At 37.6% G+C, this 26,173-nt stretch overlaps 1 protein-coding gene across 4 annotated transcripts in view; it reads left to right on the top strand.

The window, feature by feature from the left end:
• Window positions 1-26,173, top strand: part of LOC149080562 (fibroblast growth factor receptor-like 1) — a 45,134-nt gene that overhangs the window by 16,994 nt on the left and 1,967 nt on the right. The window contains exons 4-8 of one of the 4 annotated variants that reach the window (XM_089239685.1): window positions 3,689-3,760; window positions 4,564-4,854; window positions 9,733-9,854; window positions 13,238-13,478; window positions 21,989-22,264. In XM_089239685.1, the coding sequence (XP_089095811.1) occupies window positions 3,689-3,760; window positions 4,564-4,854; window positions 9,733-9,854; window positions 13,238-13,478; window positions 21,989-22,023 (761 nt within the window). In that variant the 3' untranslated portion in view covers window positions 22,024-22,264. Of the gene's footprint in view, window positions 1-3,688; window positions 3,761-4,563; window positions 4,855-9,732; window positions 9,855-13,237; window positions 13,479-21,988; window positions 22,265-26,173 lie in introns of those variants that run through there. The other 3 variants (XM_089239684.1, XM_089239686.1, XM_089239687.1) reach the window with 3 other exon arrangements.

The raw sequence follows: 26,173 nt of genomic DNA, 5'->3' as shown, positions 1-26,173 counted from the left end.
ACAAAATGTTATCGAGCACCAACTTAAGAAAGTCTTTCACATTGATCTCTAGCTGAAATCGATCTCCCAATCGCACACATTTTAATATGTCCTGTGATTCAGTGTCAATCGAGAAGCCATCCAAGTCAGAGATGGGTAATTTCCCGTCTATACTGTTGTGATTATCATTAACTAACCAGCATTCCCGACTACGTGGCCTGAGAGTAAAAAAAACCTGACCTAAGCCTATCAGAAACCGCCCAGACCCCCTTTCTATTCAGATGACTCCCATCGCAACGAAGTCACCTATCGGTAAATGCGGGAAGCTCCAAGAACGTGACCCCAAGTGAGGAGCAAATGTCCTTTAGGCCTAAATTGAAATGGTGGATCCTACTCTTATACCCCCTACTACCCCTTGGCAGTGCTGGAATCACTGCCACATCTGAACCCCCCCCCCCTCCCGAACGGATAATAGTAAATCCCGATACTCTGACAGAGTACGCTCCTACCTGATGATTCGTTCCCACCCATAGGATTACCCGCAAAGGCAACTTGGCAACTTTCGACGATGGAAAACGTCTCGAACGTTGCTAATCTCCCCACCCCCAGAAATACAATAGTGCTCGAAACCCCGAAAATCCATTCACACACTGCGACTAGGTACTAGAAACATGATTTCTTTTTTGGTGTATTTTACCAGGAAATGTTTGAGAAGGTCATTTCAGTTTTACAAAAAAACGTGGAATTCAGTCAATGGGATTTTCTATTAGTGATAAGATAATGAAAAAAACGCAGTAGGGGACAGCATGCAGGGACCTTCCTGATTGCGGAGGGGGCACTATAAAATGTGAACTATACCAATGCGAACCAACAATGTACCGAAAAACCTCTTGACCGCAAAGGGTAAAAAAAAAACATGAACTTGACCGCCACATCGCGTAAGCGTTTTTCATTTTTTCCTTAAAAAAATTCACATATAACAAACCCCGGAGATTTTGGTAGTTTTCCATCTCTCCCCCTCCCCCCCCCCCCCCCATTCAAAAAGTGCAGTATAATTCCTTACCAGTAAGTAATTCCTGTTCTGGATACTTGGTCATCGACGGTAAGTAAGAAACTTTTTTCACTTCATTTTCATAAACTCATTGTTTTTTAGCAGGTTCCCAAATATATTTAGCCTGTCGGCTTCTTTCTAAAAAGTATTTCTCAACGTGCGTCCCTGGAAATATGGTTTTCATAGTGAACTCAGTTATTAGTGTACCAGTCACCACTACACAAATACCATCTTGCTTGTAGTGTGAACATCTGCCTTTTTAGTTTCTGATTTTAAACAGATTTCTCAGGGAAAATCCTTCATCCGATACTTGAAGAGCAGGCGCGCTCACACAACACACACACAGAGACAGATTTTTTTTCTGCAGTTTCAACAGCAACTATATCTCGAGTGATTTGAAGTACCGGAAATTTGCGGTACTAGAACAGAAAAATGAAACGAAGAATGTGTATGATCAAAAGCATATAAGCGGAACATACATTTCTGGACATGGAATCATGTCCTTGACGTCGGAGTTTGAGCGAATTATTATTATTTTCTTCTTTTTTTTTTGGAAAAAAAATTTAATCTGAGTGGTCAGGAGATGAGTCGAGCCATTACTGGCACGATCTGAGAAAAGAACTTCAAATTTTGTTAAATTACGAATCCCTTTGTGCATACGTAGGTAGTAATTTTTTGATGGTGTGGACAACCTTCGGTTTTAATGGGAGAATAAATAAAGCGTTCAAAATGGAGGGGGTCGAATGCATGCAAACATCTATAAAGACCTTTCAGAAGAAAATTTGCTGCCCTTTGCTGACAGTATTGGGAAGGGTATCTTGGATATATATATTTCAAAAACAATTTCTTTATCAAAGGCGCCGATATGAATAAAACATTGAGAAGGGGGGAAGTTGCCAGTTGTCCTTCATATACGGGACTCATGATCGTACGCAGGAGGGGGAAAGGTGTGTTGCATTGCATATTCATTAATTATTGGGTTGCTCAGCCTTCTTCCGTTAAATTTATTGGGGAAAGGGGCTCAAATAGCCGCCAACTTCCAGCACCTATGTCGTTTATTCGTACCGATAACTGTACCTGTGAGTGGTTCCTAGATAATGGGGACCCATGTGATGGATTAGCCATTCGTTTCGCCAGATTCAAATCTCACGGAGCCTATTAGTTTGAATTGAACTAACGGCAAAAAATATTCGATTGTTGCCGAATTACGGGACAGTATTATCTCTAAGCGGGAAAATATTAGCCAAGGTGTGAAATACTAGTTCGTTTCATGCCAAACAGCAATTTAATTCCATTTTATAAAGTTCTATTGGATACTCCAAGTATTGAACGGAAGTGGGCATGTTATCATGAAATACTGCTACAGTGTGTTTTGTGAAATACGTATTGTTGTTCAAGTTTTCATTTCCACAAGCGTAGGAAACCATCAGACAAAAGTAATTGCCTACTTTTCCAAATATAATCGGTAAAAATACAATCAAAACGGTCATATTAGAGAGAGAGTGTGTGTGTGTTTATATTTTCATATCTGAATAGTTTTGAAATTTTTGTTCAAGTTATCCTCATCTGTGTGTTATTATTTGAGCCCAGACTGATTTTACAGCCTTGCTCCTACCAGCGATGTGTTAAGTACGATGGTATGCCAAGTATCAAATCCTATGAGAATAATATTTTATCTGGGGAATGTGGCGCGTGTGCATAGGCGTAATCAGAATTTTCTCCAGGAGGGGGTTTCAGATTTTTTTTCCTTCTGGGGGTTCACGTTTTTTCCTGCAAAATACCACATCTTGGCTCAAGGGGGGTTATAACACCCCAAACGCCCCCCCCCCCTCTGCGTACGCCAATGCGCGTGTGTTTAATTTATGCGGCTAAATAAAGGGTGGGCAAAATGTCCGTAGAAACTTTAAAAATGGATAAAAACCGGAAAAATAACCGAAATAAAAAACGGTTTGCAGGGTCACGGGAATTTTTTAAGACTGGAAAAAATAACTAAAAAAAACAGCCGATAGGTGGCACTGGTACGAGCGACTTCGGTGGGAATACGCAAATAAGACGGTTATACGAACGAACTTGCGCTCCTAATCCACAACCAGTTCACCGTTGTAAACCTTGTATGTGGACCTGCTGCACTCTGCCGTTGCTGGATTTGTGACTCCACTGCCATGTGTTATCCCCTGTGGTGGTGGTCATATGGAACACATACTGCTGTAATAAACGATTTGGAGGCATTCTGTTCGTTATTTGCGTATATTTTCTTTGACTTGTGTGCGTCAGCACCACCTATCAGCTGTTTTTTTAGTTTTTTTTTTTTCTTATCTTGAAAAAATTCATGTGACCTAGCGATGCTAACCCTGCAAACTGTTTTTTATTTCGGTTATTTTTCCGATTTTTATGAATTTATAGTTTCTACGGACTTTTTGCCCACCCTGTATAAAAGTTTTCATTAACCCATTTGCATCGTCCCTCTAAATTCGTTACCTGTCCCGTATCACCGCGCAACGATAAGGAAATAAGTTTTTACTCACCATATTTGCGGATTACTCCGGTCTTAGTGATAAGGGACACTCACGATTCTGCTTCCAAATGCAAATGAGTTAAACATTTGTTATATGATTTGTCCAATTATAATTTCTTCATTGTTCTCATCACTTTCTGCAGCTCCCAAGCAAGAAAAAACACTGAAATACAATCACACATTGCAAGTTGAAGCTCTCCCTTCGGAAAAAGGAAGTAAGATTCATCCCTGCATCTGTTTGCTTAAAATATATGTTATGTATTTGTACATCATAAGAATAATATATATAAGATATATATAATAAGGTATATGTGTGTGTGTGTGTGTGGTCTACCGCACTATACGGGTCAGTGACCTCAACCATAGAGACGCGAAACGATTGGAAGCACTGGAGATGTGGTGCTGGAAGTGCATGGTGCGCATAAGTTGGACATTGAAAAGGTCAAATTCACAAGTATTAGCACAGGTTGGAGGAAATCACGAAATCCTGGAAAAGATTAAATGCAGACACCTACACTGGTTAGGACATGTTCTCCGACACGGCAGATTGCTGCGAGACGTGATGGAAGGCAGGCTTGAAAGAAAAAAAGACCCAGTGGAAGGCCCAGAGTCACTTGGATCTCAACGCTACTTAATGACGCAGAATGTACTAGTTATAACCAAATAAAGAACACAAAGTGCACAAGACAGAAATGAGTGGCGGCTGCTCAACATGGGGGCGAACCAGTCTTAGGGTTGATGTACCATCGATGATGAAATCACAGGAATTGAAATTTTTAAAAAAATTAAAACCTATAGAAAAACTTTTTCATTCAAAGAACCAAGTAAAAAATTTTTTCCTTTGTAAACCACAAAAGGGGTCTTAATTGAAAATCAGGAACTACAAAAATTAACAGGGTTTGTATGCAAGTACTATTTACGATACAATTATGAAATTGCAGGAATTATACTAAAAATTATTGCAATGTTGTCCATGTCAGATCGATAAGATAGTTCCTCTCTCATTTGTTTGTTTCAGCCTCTCCAATAATAGAAAATACGGTAGAAACGAAATTTAAAGAAGAAACAGGGGCATCTATAGCGATGCATTGTAAATCTAGTGGTTATCCTCCTCCTCACATTTTCTGGATTAAAGATGGCAGTCGCATTAATGGAAATACTGCCAGCATTGTAAACAACAGCACCAGAAGTCGAACTGAGTCTACTCTGGTACTCAGAAAATTGAAAAAGTCTGATGCTGGGTTTTTCAGTTGCATAGCCAAAAACCAGGCTGGAGAGGATGAATTGATTTTTACATTGTCTGTCACAGGTATGTTTTTAGTAGTATGCCTTAGTGTGATTTTAAAATATACAGTAGAATCCCTTCTCTTTTCCGGCCAAATTTGGACCAAAGGTAGCGGATTTAGAGAAAACTCTGATTAACGCGAGGAAGATATTAAAACCAGCGCAAAATTAACAAAGTATGTAAGTACTATATTGTGTATTTAATCTGTGAGGTACTTCAGAGAGAAATGTTGCATTAAACGCATACACTCTTTTTTAGATTAGGCAAACACAAACTACAATCAAAAATAAGAATATTGTGTTTTTAGGGCCGATAAAGGCCAACATACTATAGCAGCTATAAGGATCACTTGATAATCAAGTCAGAAACGAGTAAGAATTTTTTTAAAGCCAGTGCAGGAAAAGATCTGCTAAAGAATATGATTCTAGGTGCATAGGCAACAGCACGCACGGCATTTCACTGGCGAACCGTTGATCCTAGTGGCATACTTCCAATTAGAAGAAGTATCCAAATAACGTGTGGTACTCAGATATGTCATTCATTTTGCAATAGATTGTATAGTTATTAAAATAAAAATAATTAAATTTTAACATGAACTCCCTGTGCCCAAAAACTCAATTAGAAAGTTGTTGCTCTAACTCTCCTGACGCCAACAAAAAAAATTACGTTTCTAAGTGCGATATTTGCTGAGATATTCGGATTCGAAAAATGAAGGAAATTTGGAAAAAAAAACAGCATTATATATAAAGGCAGGGCCATATAACAAGGGCTGCCTCATGAGGCTCTGGAGTAGTTACCAACTGACGTCACGCGTGATAATTCCCAGTTCTTTGTTTTTTTTCATTTTGGGTCCTATTCTTTTAGTGTTAGTGAATAGATAATTTGCTACTAATAAGTATGAATTTTACTTTGTATCTTAATACTTTTTAGGGGTGTGTTCCATTCTTTATATACATATATAATTCTTCCTTGTGATTTGGGTGTTGAACATTTTGTTTTACTTAATTTTCTTACAATCTTTTACGTATATTCTGCATTGTAATCTAATTTACGTTATTCTAATTTCCTGTTCATGTTTGCCATTTTCCTGTTTTTTATATGCTATTATATAGTTTTTAGCAATAGTGTTAGTATGCCTCGACCTCGATTAGTGCTGTGTAGGGCTTGCGACGGGAGAGGTTTCCCTAATCTAGGAGAATAGTAGCTGATAGTTTCAACTGTAAGGAGTGTTTCGATGTGGCAAGGTTGGAACTCGAGGTTGAAGCGTTCTAAGAGAGAGTTAGGGTTTTAGAGGGCCCGTTTACTACGGAGCCACCTGTCGATCGAGAAGCAATCCCGACGAACAACAGTTTAGAGGGCGAATGGGTGGTCGGGGATGAGGTAGGGGGGGATAGTGATGAGTTTAAGGATAAACGATAGGTTTAATCATCGGTGATTCTATGGTTAGGAAACTGGGAAACAGAGTATGTAGGGATTTTCAGGGTTTCGAACGCTGTTGCCTTCCTGGGGGGAAGATTAACAACGTTAGAGAAGTTTTCATCGCAGAAAGTTGCCCTTGCGGGTAATCTTGTGGGTGGGAACAAATCAGGTAGGAGCGGATATTAGTGAGTCTCTGTCAGAGTACCGGGATTTACTATTATCCTTTAGGGAAGGTGGTACAGGTATGGCAGTGATTCCAGTACTGCCAAGGGGTAGTATGTGGTATAGGAGTAGGAAACACCAATGCAATTTAGGCCTGAAGGACATTTGCTCCTCGCTTCGGGTAACGTTCTTGGAGCTTCCCACATTTAAAAATATGTCGCTTCGTTGGGATGAGATTCATATGAATAGGAGTGGGTCTGGGAGGTTTACGATAGGCTTAGGTCAGATTTTTTACTCCCAGATCACGTAGTCGGGAATGCGGGTAAGTTAATGATAATCACAACAATACTGACGGGGAATTTCCCACCTCTGAATTGGATGGCTTCTCGATTCACACTTAATCACAGGGCAAATTAAAATGTGTGCTAATAAATGCCAGGAGCTTGGGTAATAAGAAACATCTTTTAGAAACTATGATAGCTGTGGAGGGCCTGGATTTTATTGCGATTACAGAATCTTGGGCAAACGATGGAGATGAATCTTTCTTACACATCTCGGGATGCGATACTTTTTTAAGAAATAGGATAGGAAAGGGGTGGAGTGTTGATGTACGTGAAACCATGTTTGAACGCTAGATCATGTAACGTGCAGAGAAGTGATATTGAAACTATATGGGTAGAGCTTGAAAACAAAAGATGTCATAAACTTATTGTTGGGGTTTGTTACAATCCACCGGATAGGGATCCAAACTACATCGCCAAACTTCACGATGAAATTTCCTACATATGTAAGCGTAAGAGGGTTGTAATACTAGAGAATTTCGATTACCCGGATATAAATTGGGAGAATCTTTCAGCTACAGATAAATATGAAAGGGACTTTCTTAAGTTGGTGCTCGATAACATTTTGTATCAGCGTGTAGCAGAAGCCACTAGGGGGTACTGCTATTTTGAATTCAGTTCTCACTAGTTCAGAGGATCTTGTTGAATATGTTTTCGTGGGGGACGAGTTTTCTTCCAGTGATCATCGTGTCGTCAGTTTTCTCTGTAAGTTTTATCGGGCAAGGTTGATAACAAAAGACTGGTTGCTTCTTTTCGGAGAACTAACTTTGATGTTTTGAGAGAAAGGTTAGCAGAAGTTTTCAAAGAGAGATCGGTTGGAATCAGTCGGAGTGGTAAGTCAATGGGAAGAATTTAGTACAAACCTATGTTTTATTTTGCACGACGTTATTCTCTTTGTTCGAAAAAAGCGTGTTTGTACATCACGCCCCCTAAGGTTCACGGATAGCGATCTTGAAAAGAAAAGAACATTCAGAGAGTATAAAAGTGGACGAGGTGATCTTTCATTGTTTATTGATAAAAGAAAGCCGTTAAAAAAAGCGATAAGGGTTCCTAAAAAGGAAGTTGATTCTAGGTTGGCAAACAACATTGGCTCCAACCCAAAATCATTTTTTAGATACGCCAATAATGGATGTAAGGGGACAGTTGCCCCCCCCCACTCGATAGGAGGGTCTAGGGTAGAGAGCAATGTAGGTATGTGTAGTGCTTTCAATGACTTTTTCACGTCAATTTTAGTAGAGAATACGATATTCAATGTACGGATGTTGCATAGAGTAATAAAATCCTCAACCATATTCAAGTGAAAGATGTAGAGGGCCTAAATATTCTAAAAAATGTATGTGCGAGCAAAGTACCAGGACCAGATATCTATCTATCCTAGGGTCCTCAGGGAATGTGGTAATGAATTGTTGGGAACAGTCGCGCAGATTTAGAGGAGTAGTGTTGCTAAGGGTATCGTCCCAAGGGATTGGAAACTTGCTAATGTCGTCGTTCCGATATTTAAAAAGGGTAGTAGAGAGGCTGTGTCCAATTATGGTCCAGTGAGTTTGAAGAGCTCCCTCTCGAAAATTTTGGGAATTATTATCAAAAAGCAATTGATGAAGTGGATAGAGAAGAATAATGTATTGTCGGATAATCAGCATGGGTTCAGGAAGGGGAAGTCATGTGTGACTAATCCTTTTTGCTTCTATGATCACGTGACTAAGGCTTTGGGCAAAAATGTAGATGTTGTTTGCCATGATTTCCAGAAGGCATTCTATCGGGTCAACCATGGTAAATTCTTGAAGCGTTTACACGAGATTGGGATTGGGGGCAACTTGCTGAATTGTATAGAATCATGGTTAAGAGATATGGCACAATAAGATAAGGCTGGAATGGAAATTCTCTGTTTGGACAGGTGTCACAAGTGGAGTTCCTCACGGAAGTGTCCTGGGTCCCATACTTTTTCACTTTTTATCGATAAACTCGATCATGGTATCGATGGGATTGTTAGCAAATTCGCAGATGACGTGAAGCTAATGGGGGTAATTGAGAATGAAAGCGATAGGGAGTTGCTCCAGACCCACTAGAAAAGGATTGGAACATGGACTATCCCGGATGCAACTAGGGTTACCGATTTAGGAATTCTCATTGACGAGCGGCTTAGGGTTTCTGTCTATACTATACTTCAAGCATGTACTAACTATAATTATAATGTAAGCAAGTATGTATACCTTTCCTTGGTTACAAAGTCATCAGAAGTTACAATACAGGAGCGATAATTCCATAAAACGGAAACCTCACGCACCAACGCTCAAGAAAACCAGACTAACCTGGCTGCTGTAGTTTTACAGTAACAGGTTGGTCTAGATCTACTTATTGCCGCTGACTGGTAGCACCTCCTTGCCACCGAAAAACGTCGAGCTTCATTCCGCCCAGGTACCCCGTTGTGCCTCGGGTTCCCCTATACTGTATATTGCTTATAATTTTTGTGATTGCATTTTTACTTGGATTGCTGTATTTTAGTAATATATGACATCCATACTTGTTATGGGCATCTTTTTCTCAGCCACTTCGTCGGGCATTTTGCCTGTTGTAGTCTTGTATTTGTAAATAATTTGTTGATTTAGAAAATAAAATCGTTAATATATTATATTGAAAAAAGCGTGATTACATATTTGAAATGTGTCGCGGAACAGCGGTAGAAATAACCACCGTGCGTTTGTACCGCTCTTCGCCGATCAGATACGAAAAACAAAAAAAAAATGGAAAAATTACGCGAATTATGATGGAGGATAGAGCAATGTGATTGGCTGTATGGAAAAATTACAGGGAATAGCCGTGCACTTGCGAAATGTGCAACCCATCCGTTATACCCTGTCCTTCATGGTAGCTATATCGGACGTAAGTCACCGTACGACTTTTACTCCAGAAATCACTGTTCTACATTCATATATAACAGGTGTTAAACTGTATATAAATTATTCTACTTTTTCCCTCGCAGATCCTCTTCATCCTCCGGAGATAACATCCATTAACCCTCGCTACTCGACTGTACTTCATGGCCACACTGTTGTTTTCAGATGCAAAGGAAAGAACGTTCCTGGGGTCAAGCTTCATATAAAAGTAAGATTCCTTTTCTTTCCTCGCCTATTTGTTTTGTAAACTTCCTCAACTTGGGCCGGGATTACACTATAAAAGTTTGGTAACTGTTCTTTTATCAAACTCGAAAAATGCGACGAATAAGCATAGCACTTACATTCCAGCTCGACACTATTAGGCAAAGTCATCTACTCTTCGCCATAAGCTTATTGGTTGTTTTTTTTTAAGTTTTGTGAAGTATCTTTCATAAAATTTGACAAATGCAACCAATAAGTTGATCGGTTGCATCTGCTCGAATGCAACCAATTCGCTTATTGGTTGCATTTTTCAAGTTTTATAAAAGAACTTCTATGATACGTTTGTAGTGTAATCCCAGCCTTTGGTCGGGATTACACTATAAAAGTTTTATACCAGTCCTTTTATAAATCTTGAAAAACGCAACCAACGAGCATTTTGGTTATATTGAAGCAAATTTAACCATTAAGTTTATTGGTTGTTTTTTTCAAGTTTTGTAAAACAAACATTTTATCAAACTTTTACAGTGCAATCTCGGCCTTAGACATCTAAAAAAACATCAACAAGATCGAAAATGATAAAACTACGCAAGCAATAAAAAGAGATACGTTATTCTCGTGCTTTACAAATAGGAATTTCTCGAGCTTGTCTGGAAAAGATTTCAAGAAACATTTAGAAGCGGATGGATACCTTAAAGATGAGATAAAGTTTATTGTGTGATTTATTTAGGAAAACATAAGTAAAATAATGTTCACTGATAGCACTCCATCCGTTACAAAAGTAAAATTCTGAGAAAATACAACAAAAGAGAATGACCTATAAAATTTGAATAACTTTGGTACGTCAATGTGGGTAGAGCATCTTCAGAAAGACATAGTGGTAACTATGGGAAATTTTAATAAACTTTCCCAATAACACTCAGAAATCACCAAGGAAGTAAATATACAAAAGTAAAAAAAGTACAAATTAGTAAAAATACAAAATTCCTTGAAGTAATTTTGTATTTTTCCGTGTATTTCCTTTGTAATGAAAAAACATTACTGATTGCTGAATAGTTGTAACTACTTTTCGGTTCTAAATAAATCCGATATTATGTTGTGCGTGACTGCGCATTTCATCCATATATGTTCATTACTTACCAAAATATATTTTTTTCAAACACCTTGTACGTGTAGTTTATACGTTTCGTACGGAAGAATTTTTTGGAACTCAGAAAGATGAACACCCTTTAACGTGCTCATAGGTAACTCCTTTGAAATATGTGAACCTGAAGATTTTTCTTAATCCTTGTCTATTGTCATGTGGTGATGTACTACCGCTTTTCCCGCGGAAGGGGTGACGTTTTTTATGGAGTGCCCGTGGGAATGAAATGTCTCGTTTGTTCTTTTATGAAATTTTTAACAAAATAAGTGATGGTGTTTGAAAAAAAGACGCAAATTTTAATTAAAGCACCTTGAAAATATTTAAAGCAACCCATTCTTCTGACAAATCGGAACTTAGGACTGAGCAACTTGGATCAGGAAACCGAATAACGTTAATAAACGAGATTGTTCTTTAAAGCCCAGACAATAGCTTCCGACGCAAGGAGAAGATACACTAGCACTGTCTCCGCGTTTTAAGTTGAAGCTTTGATGTTTGAAAATTTGTTTGTGATGCACCTGTGAAATTCATTGCCCTGACGGAGGATTAAACAGGTAAAAATGCATGAATACATTTTTTATTTAATTCATTTGCTATTCCTGATACCTTGTGAATTTTATATTCCCGCCGGCTTAATCGTGGTGTTATATCCGAGGTCCCTTTTTTAATCATCATTATAGGCCGGAGCCCTTCCAATACAACCACACAGCAAAATAAGTAGACAAAGCCGATGAACATTGGTGGAGTACAGAGAAACTTCAGATTAGATCAATAGGAGTTACACAAATATATTATGGTACACATACAAAAACAAATTAATAACTTAAAAAAGAAAAAAAATTAAAACAAATAGAATTTTTTTTATGCAGTAACATTTCAAGAGATTTAGAAAAGCGGTGAATAAAGCAATATCTGTCATCAAGAAATTAACCAGTTCAAACAACGAGAAAAATTATGGCTGTGACAGGGAAGATTTAATGCCCTCCAGCTCTTTACATGAGCAAAACACATGAGAAAAATCAGGGGCACATCCTCGGTTACCGAATGAACATGTAGAATTAAATCTATCGAAACCACTTTGAAAAGTTACAATATGCATGCAGAAGGTTTTTTGAATGTAGACGAAACTAAAATTACCGTTCAGATATGCTTCCGGGGAATATAAATCAAGAATTTTATAACAAGGGTAGAAATCCGTATTATGTATTCGATTAAAGTAGTTATCCGCCAAATGATTCCCGAAATCAAGGAGAATTCTGGAACTGTTATCAGAGCAGAACTGATCGAGGGTCAGCGACTGGGGAATCATATTCCCGGTAATTGTTTTTCAAAGAAATAAAAGAAATGACTTCCTTAGCCAACTTTAGAGTCGATGCAAAACCTGACACAAGTTTTTAGAAATCTTGCTTAGGGTAACTTATAAACCCTATCTAACCATTTTAGTGTTAGCTTCCAAATGGATAAGCGACCAAATTCAAAGTAAATAATGTACGAGGGGACTGACGAGGTAACGAGTAACATTTTTTTGACGAATCTAAAAGCAATGAGTCTAGACTATTGTTTTGCCCTTGTAATTCCATACTTCACATGCAAACAAGGCGGAGAAGAAAGTACTCCTGCTTCAAAAAATTTTAGTTTATCTCGAAATCTAGTGAGGTGTCTAAAAGAACGTGAGCTACAGTCTATCAATTCAAGCAGTTTATTGTTTTGTAAATATGTTGAACGCGCGAAAAGACCGTTATAAATAACATATTCATTGACAATATCAACTTCTTTGTCACAATAGAAATATTTATATCTTTTTGAAAGGTTATAACCATTACGGACGACAACAACTTTTGATTTAGAAAGATTAACAAACACATTTCATTAATTCCTAACAAAGTTTTCCAATATTTTGTCTCTACAGACCGACTGATCATAGAGTCCCAAATCAAGACTACATATATCATCTGCGTATGCCAAAATTTTGATTTCTTTGTCCAAAATGTTAAGGTCCCCTTCTCTAACATTACCGAACGTAGTCGAGGTTCTATTGTGACACTTTTTTTTTAATCACGTATCATTTTGTCGCCGACTAAAAAAATAAAATGAGAAAGTGTCCATCATATTATGAAACATAATTATTTTAAAATTGAATAACTACATAATATAAACTGTAGAATATTTTGAATGTCTGTTATAAGTATACGATAAGTTTACGAATGAGATTGATTGAGAAATATCTATTGTGTGTGTTTCCTTTATTTTAGTGGATGAAAACTATAACAGAACATGAAAAAGGGCGATGGAAAAGGACATTTCGGTTAGGATCCAAATACTACAGGGTTCTAGATACAGATGAAGACCCAATAATGGCTAATGATGGAAGGTTTCAATCTGAACTTCTCATTTCTAATGCTACCATCACAGATTCTGGAGATTATGTTTGTTTAGCAGTCAGTGATAAAGGCTACGAGTTTAAAGATGCATCTCTAGAAGTTATTTTTCCTGGTAAGAAATTGCTAATCCAATTTCATAAAGGTATGAAGGTATTTTTAAGGATTAAATTAAAATTGACAAATTCAGGGATAGTTTTCATCGTTTACATTCAATGAGGAAATGAAGGGGGGAAACGGTTAGAAGATTCAGCGCTGAATTTTTGGTACAGTTGAATTTAGGGTTGGAACTAGAGGAAGGGCACAAAGAGAGGGAGCAGCTGCCGTCCTTAATGGAATATTTTGGGGAGGAGGAAACAAAAATTATGAAATTGTCGAATTTCACAGTAGGTCAAAATCACGTTTGCCTCACCTCTTCACAAAGATACTAGTTACGGCCTCTGGTGAATTACACACTAATAAGCATTTCGTGCGGTGAGCATCTTCAGTACCATCAACCGGGACAACTTTGCCAATTTTTGAAAAAGATTATGATTTGCACCCTGCCAAGTTCCTGAACTAGCCAATAAAGGCCCCCATGATTTCGTTGCACAGAAAAGACATTGAATAATAGCCTTTTTTTGCGTTTTCAGCCTCACCAGTTGTTTACAGGTCTTCATCAGTGCTTGTTTCTGATTTGTAGAATAGGGGTTTTTGTAGACTATAAAAAGTGTCACACCCTGTCCATTAATTCAAAGATAAGTAAAAACTACTTGTTTTGCTTGATACAACAGATAATCAGAATCACTTTCAGATGCAAGTTTTATGTTGAATTCAGGATTAATAATATAGCTTGGCAATGTTGCACCAGGAAGCTTGATGAAAATGGGGCAACTTTGCCAACCTAGACTTTTGTCATTTTCAAATTCTTTTTGTCAAATTCTTGCACTCTCTTTCAAATCGTGCATTTTTCGCGTTTGTTTTAGAGGTCATTCAGATGCCAAGACTATTAGTACCTAGTCGGGAGGGTGCAGGTATGCATTGACAACACCCACGACCCGCCTTTAGGGGCATGCGGGATAAATTCTGATTATTTCGGTTGTGAGAGCAAACGTGCTCGGAACAAGATGTGCTACTTGCACCGTTGGGTCAAACTTAAACAAGGCCTGACACAACTCGTGTGAAAGGCCGAGAGTCAAGATAGGTTCAAGATAGCACAAGCACAACTTGAGCCAATCTGGCATCACCACTAGAATCTCGCGAGGAGACCCTTCCTCTTACGAGGAAGACCACCTTTATTCAAATGTTACCCAGGAGTTGCAATTTACATCTCCCGCTAACAAACACCTTATATACTTATATACCGCGACTTTCCTCAATTATCACACGAAAAAGTCCGCGACTTACACTTCATCTATACTTTACGCGACAGGTCCGCGATTTCATTTACACTTTTAACGAGTGTTCTTTTAACACGAGCATGCACTTCTCGCATAAAAAGCGCTCTATGAGCACGCTCAAACGCGCTGCAAATACTTCTCGAAACGAACTCCTTTACGCGAAAACTCCGCAATTTCAATCCTACAATTCTTTTTCATCAACTGGCTAAACGCTGCTGGTGATTCCCCCTTTTGCAATCAATGATAGTAATTCACGTTGGCCCTCACTCTTGAAAGTTCCCTTTAGAACATCTTGCAATCATTTTCCGTACAGAGATTATCCGTTACCGGTTTGAGGTTTCCCAAGCTGTTCTGGCAAGACCAGTTTATGCATCACTGGGGCACTCTTTGCCCCACTCCGCCATTTTTTGTCCCTTGTCGCCATAAGCCTTATAGCACTCCTTTGATTTACACATCCTGGCCCTATGGCCGAAATGCCAACACCGAAACACTGGAGGAGGGGGGGGGGGGTTAAGTAATTCCCTCACACCCTCCTTGCCGTTTCGGGGCTAACCCGCATGTGTGGTGTGTGGCCCAATTGGATCACTTTATTGAAGGACAGTGTCTAACTGGGTTATCCAGTTCTTTGCTTCACCTTTAGTGGTGGATTTGACACCAATTTTAATTTAGACTCTTTCAGATCAGCGCACTTCTTCATCGAGGCAAGTAACTCCTCTTCATTGATGTGTTTTCGACATCATAGACCACGACTTTAGGATCGAATTTTTTAGCCTCTTCTGCCTCGAAATCGTCCTTTAATTCCTCATCTTGTCTAAAGTCCTCCAGGACCCTCTGGACTTTATCCTTGCTTGTCACTTCCATCATCATCGCTCTACTCTTTGTCCTCCAATGGTCCTTGACCTTTATTCCCCGTTGACACGGTTCATAGTTTCTCTTAGTCTTACCATCGCATCTTCATTGCTGCTCCCTTCCTAGAGCTTGATCGGGATTAGGTTTCTACCTTTCGACCGCAGGCGTCGAAATTTTGGTGATACTACGCTGTCCACAGAAAAAAAGACGGCGAATTGATGTGGCACCAGGAGAAGCCGTTGACGAAGAGCCGCAGCAAGGGGGGAGCAGGTGGGTCTGATGCCCCGAGCGCTGAACTAAAGGATGCTATGAATTCATCGGTTAACTGCTCCTGCATTAAGAGGGAGCGCCAAAATGCGTGCTTGCCGGGGCTGATAAAGTATCTATTTGCAGCCCTGGACTTGATTCAACCCCAGACGAACATGGTAAAATGATGAATGTCAACTTGGCCCAGGAGATTGATGGTACGGTTCTTAACCTTCTAGCTGCGGGCAACGGGAATATCACGTTTCAGGTATTCTATGAAATTTCACAGAGTACGCTATTATCGCATTCTATATACATAGCGGATAAAAATATCCAGCGATTTTGTACAAAAAAAATTCAAAAACCACCCACGGCTGGAGAGTAACTACAACTTAGAATGTTTGTTGAGGTAAAGTTCTTGGCGAAAAAAGTGTCAAGCATTTTCATGGTGTACTCTCAATTTTATGGAGACGGGAGTTAAGAGTTGTCATATTTTCGTAACGGCTCACTGTGGTTCATATAGTGAATTTGGCTAGACAAAATATTTTCTCAAAAACTAGTGCATATTTTTAGAAAATTCTTTTTGATTCACATTAAAAATATAGATCCACACATGCCGAGAAGTATGAGGGAATAATAATAGCTTCGATAATTTTAAAAAATCACTTTAACACAATTACCACATTTTCTATTTCTTGCAATTCTCGGCATTTTAAAGCCAAAATTACTGTTTCTAATCAATTTTTTTCAGTTATTATTGATAGTTATTTTTTTTGATTGATTATACTTGAAATATGAAATATGTCCTCATATTCAAAAGGAAAAAATTGAAATAAAAAATGACACCAAAGTATTTTTAAGAAAATGCCACAGTGAAAATATAATATTTTCCGAGCACTTAATTCAATGTTTGCATGCATATAAATCAAGCTTTTCACTTAAAAAAATATTTTTTTTCCCTAGCACAACACTTAAAAAATAAACTATGTAAAATCGCAAAATATATAAAATATAGTTTGTATTTTCGATTCGGATTACTATCGGTACTTCACGTTAGAATGGAATTTCAAACAAATAATGAAAAAAAACCACCGATTATTTAAAATTAATAAATATATAATACTCAGAGTGCTACAAACACTTCAAAAATATAGAAATTTGATTGTTTAAATTAATTTACGCTTATGTAATTTTTTCTACAAATCATAAATTTCCAAAAAAAAAAATTCGCCAGCAACAATCTTTGCTTTTAAAATTTATTCAAGCGATGGTGAAACTTCATCGTGCGTTAACCGAATGATCGGATATTAGCATGTACTGCATAGCAAAGCTTGCTCGTGGGCTGGGCTTCTCCAAAAGATTTTCTATTTTAGGGTTCATGTTCTTCAAGCCAATGTGTTGGAAAATTCTTCCAGTTCTGCCCTGATCTTTGTTGGAGTATTTTCCATAGGGTTTGTTGTTTTTTTCCTTATAATTACAACTAATTCCTTTCGAGGAAACACGACATGGTCTTTTGTTGTTGCATGATTTTCAATTTTCTAAAAGGTGGCTGATAAAAGGTTTCTATATTCAGACGAAATTTAATGCTTCTAAATTCAAGGTATGTTTAAATTTTGTGTGCGCGTGTGAACTTTTCATCAAAATGCACTGTATTTAATCAACAGATCTGTTGACTTTCTAAAAATCGAGCCCAATCCACCACTTGCACTATGCGAGTCATACGTAAGGTAATTTTAAAAATTTATTACAAGAAAAGGGACGGTAATGAATCATACAACGCGTTCGCCCACGACATTTAAAACATCTGAAAAGAACTTCACGGTGGGACAAAGATGAATTTTTTCGTAAATCACTTTTTGTGCTCAAAATTACTAAAAAAAAGCAAAACTACGGATACCCATTTTCTAAAACTGTGTTTCCTCAACGTTTCTGAAAACAAGGACCAGTGAAATGTCCGAAACAATTTGACGGACCACTTGCATCCCGTATTACGGGACATCCCTGTAATTTTCGTTGTTGTGATTGTTTTTTATACATTTGTCCCGTTATTGTCAACAATACTTATTTGAATTTGTAATATTTACTAAAGTCGTGAATACACACATAGCGTTTCATTATGTAAATCTTAGTTTCCCAACCATTTTTTGTCCCGCACACACACACACATCGCCCCTTTCTTCAGAAATTTTTTTCTCCCAGCGCCCCCAACGCAATCTAACCCATAGAATTCCATGTTATATCCGTAGTTTCTACCGCCCCCTGGAACATTCCATCGCCCCCAGGGGGCGTCAACGCCCACGTTGGGAATTACTGATGTAAATTATAATATGATAATTATGGAAAAAATTATATTAATATTCATCTGACAGGTTTAATTTTTTGTCTGCAATTTTTTTGGAATTTTAATGACGATTGGTGCTTGTGCCTACTTCTGACAATGGGTTTGATGACAGTTGACGATGTCCCGTATTTTACAGATTATTATTTAAGATCCTAGTTTACTGTAAGGTGTGTGTGTTTTTCACTCAAACACAACCGAGTAATATGCTAAGTTAAGTTTTTCATCACATTTCAGAGAAAATTCCATTTGAGTGAGTTATCATCCTACTTTGACCCTCCGATGCAAACAAATATTAAACACCACCTCAAGATGCCCCAGACATTTCTCGATATATATACACTGATTTTTTTTTATTTCTCTCTTTTGAATACGAAAACTTCGGTTTTAATTTTTTTTTTCCATCTAATTTCGGGATTTGGACCACTTTCAAATCTAGGAGGCTTTGCCACAGTGCGGTGAATGAAAATTTTTTTATTTCCCGAACGCACCTGATAAAAAAACTCAACACATCGTGCGCATATATAACTGACCTTCCTTACAATGAAAACGGTGGCAAATTTACCTTTTCTGATGAAAATGTCAAAATGTTCTTTAAACCTTAAAGTTTTTGAATTTTAAACCTTCCGATTTTAATGTTTTAAATATTTTTGTGTGCCTTTTTTTCACAATAAATAGTTAATTCCAAGGTGTGCAAGGTGTTTTCATAGTTTAAAAAATCTTTTTTCTGATTTGCACTGGTTTTAACACAGTTGGCAAAGTTGCCCCGTTTCCAGGGTAACTTTGCCATTGGTGTTTTCTATTTTTTTAACATATAAATGTTTACTCATGTTGTCATGTTTCCTCAGAGAAAAAAGATCACAAGATTAATTATTTATGATGGTTTTGAAGCATTTTCGTATACTGTGTGTTATCAGTTGACAAAGCAGTTGTGAAGAAAAAAAAATTTGACAAAGTTGTTCCGGTTGACGGTATATACAGTACTGATACGTATGAAACGTTTGGTAGTACTTTAATTCACCTGAACCTCATCTTTAGCCTGGAATCTTCCAACATTGACATCGACCGTGAAAGCCTACATTCTTCTGTTAAAGGGTAATAATAAAGAAAACACGACATAATGAAGAACACAAACATCAATTATATTTCAAATCAAGAGGCTTCCTGATAAAGGAAGAAAGGTCATGTTTCTGTGGTATAATGGTCGATGCACTTGCCCGGTTAGCAAGAGGTGCTGTGGTTCACTTCCGCGCGCGTGAGAAGAGAGAGACGAGACATCTCTCCAGAAATTCTCTAAATTTGATGCATCGTGTGCCGAAAAAAGAAACATCCATCTCTACATATAAAAAATAACATTCCCTGACTGATTCATCGCTAAGCTATTAATATGAAATTTTGTCAGTAGTTTCATTTGCGCCCGAGTAGCGTGGTAGTAAGATATCGGTCTACCACCGTGAAGGTTGCTGTCCCTGGTTCGAACTCGAGGGAGGATATAGATAAGATATTTTCCCTAACGAACTTGAGGCGGCCACCGCTAGACAGCACCTTCATTTCCAACCCATCTCATTAATGGCAGTAAATTGCAATATGGCCACAGTTGATGAAGTAGTAGTTTCATTTCATGATGTGACGACTCACCAAGGAGGAGTTTTTTCGAAATTCGACCCCAAAGGGGGCTCAAAAGTATCAGAAAGCACGCCGAGCAGATACTACTGGAGCTATAATTATTAAACATGATCAAACGTTTTATTTTCATGACGTAAAGACTAACTAAGAAAGGATTTTTTGAAATACGACCTTTTAAGGGGGTCGGGGGAGTTCAAAGTTTACAAAGGGAAATCACGCTGAACGGCTGAAGCGATTATTATGAACTTTGGTCAGTTTCGTTTCATACAGTAGACTAACAAAAAATGGTTTTTTTTTTAATTCGACCACGAAGGGGGTTCAAAGGTTACATAGAAAAAATCACGCCGAGCCGAAACCTCTAACTGAAATATGGACAGTAGTTTTATATCATGACGTAAAAACTAACAAAGTGGGTTTTTTAATTCGACCCCCTAAAAAGGGGGGGGGGGTCATAAGAGGATTCAAAGGTTACATGGAGAAATCACGCCGAGCCGAAAACGCTGAAGCGGTTATTATGAACTTTAGTCATTAGTATCATTTCATGACGTAAAAACCATCAAAAAAGGGGTTTTTAGGAATTCAATCCCCCCCCCCCCAGAAGTGTTCAAAGGTTACATAGAGAAATCACACCGAGCCGAAACTACTAAAGCTGCAAATATGAAATTTAGCCAGTAGTTTTATGATCTAAAGCAGGATCTCAACCGGTGCTCCGCGCAGACTCGATGAAAATAATATAAATTAGTAAATTTGATAGATAAATAAAAGAGGCTTACAAGGCTCCGGCATAGAAATTATATACCGGATAGGGCTCCACGTGTCAAAAAAGGTTCAGAACCGCTGATCTGAAGACTCACTGGGGGTTCCAAATTTCAACCTCTAAAGCCCCGTTCACATGTGCAATAAAACATCCCGGGAAGTTGCCGGTAACGGGGATTTTCGCTACAAACCATTCACATGACGTTTAGTTTATGCCCGTAATACCCCTCTTCTTTCTGTCAGTCGTCACTGGTTACGTGGGTTGAACGGAAGTGCTTGATTCAAGATGGCTGACGAAGGAGCTTACAGTAGTTTTCGCGGCGCAAAGGATTATGTGAGAGAAGGTCGGTGTCGACCACCAATCCACCCCAAGAAAGATGGGTTTTTTTATATGTGAGCTTTTCTCCCACCTTTTTTTTCCCTACGAGGGGAAAAAGTTGCCATGCCGGTAATTATCACCCCAAAGCGACCTCCAATATTGCACATGAGAACGGGGCTTAAGGGGTCATAAGGCAGTTCAAAGGTTATACAGGGCAATCATGGCCGAGCCGAAACCACTGAAGCTAGAAATATTAAATTTGTGGTCAGTATATTTTATAATGTAGATACCCACTAAGACGGGATTTCTACATACTCAAACCTCAAGGGTATCATGAGGCCTTCAAATGTTATATGGGGGAATCATTGCCGAGTAATTTTCAAATAACCAAATCCACGCGAGCGAAGCGATGGGTAACAGCTAGTTATATGTATAGGAAGCACGAGTATTATGAATTACAGGGTTTTTCCCGCCTTCATGTATGTCCCCATGATGCTATAAAGTCAGTGTTGCGCGCCGCGCAAACACCATCTATAGCAGAAGGCCTCCGTACAAATTGTATGACGTCACTGAAGGAACTCATCTTATCTATACCCATTGGATGTAGCAGGTCGGTGCATGCGCCATCTTTAACCCTTTTTGTAGTATATACAATGGCTATAGGTGAGATGACAGGGCCGTCACTAGGCTGGGGCAACCGGAGCACTGCCCCTGGGCCCCCACAAAAGTTTACAATTGTTTTGCATAATTATAACCCTTTCAAGAGAGGCTCTGTGAGATGGCCTTCTTAAATGACGTCACGAGCTTCGCGCGGAGGCCTTCCTGCTATAGATGGTGTTGGCCGCACTCTCGGTTGTCGCCATCATCACGGCTGCTATAGGGTTTTTCCGTTTCCAGAAATTTAAAAGTCGAATTTTCAAAGGTGTTTCTTAATTATTGGAAATATGCCCAATAATTTGAAACTAAGTACAATGTACATCACAAATATTGTATTTTATTGTTATCAGCCACCTCGTTGGGCATTTTGCCTGTTGTGGTGTTGTATTTGTATTTGTATTGTGTCCATTAGCTAACGAATCTCTCTGGTTACATGGAACGTTATTTTTTCACAGATGGTATGTCGGGTGGAATATCTGAGTTGGGCTAGAATATCGCTTGAAGATGGAAGGTTCAGTAAGATAGATTGATGACCACTTATGCTCAGATCTGCTGTGAAAGGTCTAGAAATAATGTGTGTATTGATCTCTGTGGGCCCACCTTGACATTTTTCGGGAAGAATACGATTTCATTTGCGGCTCTTGTAAATAGACTATGACATCACCGCATCATCAACTACAAAAACAAATGATGAAATTTTCATTGACTCATTAAATGTTGTTTTTGATCAATTCAAATTATTTTTCATTTTGAACCAGCTATTCCATTTTACCCGATGAAAGTAATTTTTTTTTGAATGCCTTTTTTCTTGGACACAATATGTATTTATTTTTTAATACGATACACTTGTCAATGACAAGAATCCAAATTTTATAGAAATGCAAGTTTTAGGTTTCTATCATGTTTTAAATTGGAATCGAAAAAATAAAAGTGGTATTCCTGAATATACAGAGTGATTATAATTAAAGTTCCCATATTCTTGAGTTTTTCTCAAAAACCACTCATCCGAATACAGCCAAAATTTTAGGATATCTTAATGAGACCATGGGAGAAAGATTTATGCAATTAAAAAAATAGTTAAATTTTTTATCACCAGGTGAATAAGTGGAGCTATTTTATTGACTTTTCCTTTTCCCCATGGACCATATAGTGTATATAACACATTTCAATGGAATAAGTCCACCAGAGAACTGGTGCTACATAGGCCCAAGTAGTTTCAGTATACTGACACTACTCTGACCTATGTAGCGCTCACTCTGTAGGACGTATTCCATTGTAACTTGTTATATACGCTATATGGTCCATGGAGGGAAAAAATCAATAAAAAAGTGTAACTTATTCATCTGGTGCTCAAAAATTAAACTATTTTTATTACATAAATCTCTCTCCCAGTCTCATTAAGATATTCTAAAAATTTGGCTGTATTCAGATAAGTAGTTTTTGAGAAAAACTACTCGAAGTACAAGATCTTTAATTATAATCACCCTGTATATATGCCCAAACTTTCTATATATATTTTCAGCAAACAAATGCTGTTCTCTGGAGGTTTTTTCAATTTCTCATTTTTATGTGGATACTGAATGCCACAACTTTTTTTTTTACTTTTCCCTACAATTATTGAAAAGAGTAAGCAGAAAGTTTCCCGGTTATTAGTTCATTTATATTTTTAATCGTTTTAAGGCTGGGATTACACTATACAAGTTTCATAAAAATCCTTTTATAAAACCTGAAAAATTCAACCAATAAGCTTATCGGTTGCATTTGCACGAATGTAACTTATGAGCTTTATTGGTTGGATTTTTTAAGTTATATAAGAGGGATTTTATCAAACTTTTATAGTGTAATACTGGCCTTAGACTGGAACCTACAACCAATCTCGAACGGCTTTTCTACCATCTCTCTCATGGAGAGGTTAGTGCTATAATCACTCAGTGTAGGACTGATTGCTGAAGACGTGTGCTTGTACAGTTGTATTGGCGCGATCTCTTTCACAATTGAAAACGGTACGCCCAGTCAGAAAATACTCTAGCAAATATTGAGTTGGTTTCAAACCCAACAACAAACTTTACAGCTGTGTAAATAAATTTTTGTGTATTAATAGATGCTTTCCTTAATTTAAATTGTGAATGTTTGACAAAAATAATATGAGGTACATTGAATATTTAATTCAAACAAGAAAAATACATAACTATATTTTTTACTCACTCACTCACACACACACAAAAACAGGAAGAATACGCAACTATATTTTTTACTCAAACAGGAAGAATAAACAAATATGTCTTATTTAAATGAAGAAAAATGCATAAATACATTTTCAGTTCAAACTACCCCCCTACATACCAGACAGACATTAAAAATAAAAGAAAACAAATTATCAAACATCAAAGGCCTGCAAAATTTGTAATAAATTTTTTTTTTTTTTTGAAAACTATTAACCCAATTTTTCAATGCCCTTCCAAATTGCACTATTTTTATGCATGGTTATTACTTAAATAACATATTTGCAAATTTTGAAAAAATTGGGGCATTAATTTAAATATGTGTAAGTTTTTTATTAATTTTTACAATTTCTAACCAATTCTGAACAATTTTCCTATAAGTTTTTTATTTAATTTTTTGTCGCTTGTTGAGAATTTGGTGCACTAACCACATAGTGCGAGAACTTCATGCTGCAGCAATGTGCCTTTCCCAGTCATCTTGGGGACATTTCTGTTGTACCTATGTGTCAGGAAGGATTCTGAGGACTGAGAGGGTTTAAAATTTGTAATACCTACGGCCATCTTTTGATACTAAAGGTGAGTACAGGGCCTGACTTTGACCGGGGAGAGGAGAGGGGGAGGCTGCTTGCACCTGGGGTCAAAGATCTTTGGTTAGTCAGAGAATACATACTACTACTAAGCCCCACATGCACCTCCTCCATATTCCTCTGCAGCACTTTTAATGAATTGGAATGTGTGTCCGTGTTGTGAACCTAACATGGTTTGTTTCTGCATAATGGTTGCTATAGTGTTGCCATCTGCCATCAAGTGAATACATACTGTTAAAATTTTAAGGCTCCTAAAATTATGGGGAAGCTGAGCAACTGCCCCCCCCCCCCGCCTATGCGAAAATCAAGCACAGGGAGAGTCGTATAAACACATGCTATGACTCCTTTGTATCAAGCTGCAGACACAAATTACACCTATCTGATCTAGATACCATACAAATACACCCCCACCCAAACAGGCAAAACGCCCAATGAGGTGGCTGAAAAAAAGATGCCCATAACAAATACCAATATCACATATTTCCAAAATACGGCAACCCAATAAAAAGTGCAATTATAAAAACTATAGACAGGGTGCATATCAAACAGGGGGTATGACATTTTACTGACAAACCGTTGATCCTAGAGGTATACTTACAATTAGAAAAAGTATCCAAATAGCATATACTACTCAGATATGTCATATGACAGCATGAAAAAACAGCTCTAATCTGACGATCAAACACACATGAAAAAAGCCACCATGTTTGTTCACATTGATAGATTTGGACAGTTTTGGCTACTGTTCATACAGGGAACTATGCCTAGTGCTTCTCCATGCTAATGGGAGTGGGGGGCTGTTGCTTTCTGAAGAGGAAGAACAGTGGCAGCAGAAAAACAGCAAATTCAATGTGTGTTTATTTTTTCTTCATTTTTTTAAGTGTCTCATTTTAACCACAAATGGCAATTAAAACCTGGTAATATGAATTCATGATCGGGAAGTCCTGTACACATTGCAAAATCAGGCATTGCCGGGCTAAATCCAGAAAGTTGGCAGTTCTGTTATTAGTGTTAGCTAACTAGAGAATTTAACTAGCTATCTTATTACTAACACTAAAAAAATTAGCCCAAAAGCAAAATAACAAAAATTACTAAGAATACTCAAGGAAAAAAATTCTACTCTGTTTGCTAACACTAACGCCCAAATGGCCAAAAACAAAGAACGAATATTCCCTCCTATATGAGTACATGGGCAAAAATTTAAATATAAGAAAATAAATACGAACCAATCGGAAAATAAGTAAATAAAAATTAAAAAAGAAATGCAAACACTTATCTCACAAATTAACTTTTTAATAAATATACTAATTATAATAAACCAAAGAAACAAAAGCCCAAAAATGAAATACGTTTGTTAAAAAACCCAAAAATCAAATACAAAAAAAATGGTATAGAGAGAAAATAAAACCACTTAACTTTGGACAAGCATGTGCCAAAACCAGATTCTTATCTCCCTGGAAGCACAGCTGCTAATCAATGGAAAAACGGGATGAAGAGATCGTACTCAGAGCTCAAAAAAGTGCATCTAATCCATACTGAAGCACAGATAAGAATTGAGCAAATTGAAATAAGGTAAATGATAAGAATTGAATTGAAGAATAAGAATTGAATTATGTACCATATCCCAATTTTTCAATTAACCTTTACACAGCAGCACAAGCTTGAAATATCTCGTAAAACATGATCAGCTTTATTTGTCACCCCAGAATATCTCAGGTTCTTAACACTTCCATCTCGAATGTGGCAGTTTTATAATGTGGATCAGAAAAATTTTAAAAACTGTTTAAAGGGTTAAGGGATTTAACACCTTTTCTTTTTATGTAGAATATAT

Source organism: Pholcus phalangioides, unplaced genomic scaffold (assembly GCF_987345545.1).
Source record: "Pholcus phalangioides strain wild (caught in Gottingen) unplaced genomic scaffold, Ppha-v1.0 ptg000011l_1, whole genome shotgun sequence".
Classification (NCBI taxonomy): Eukaryota; Metazoa; Arthropoda; class Arachnida; order Araneae; family Pholcidae; genus Pholcus; species Pholcus phalangioides.
The sequence above is the reverse complement of the archived record's forward strand: the minus strand, read 5'-3'. Positions and strand labels throughout refer to the sequence as shown.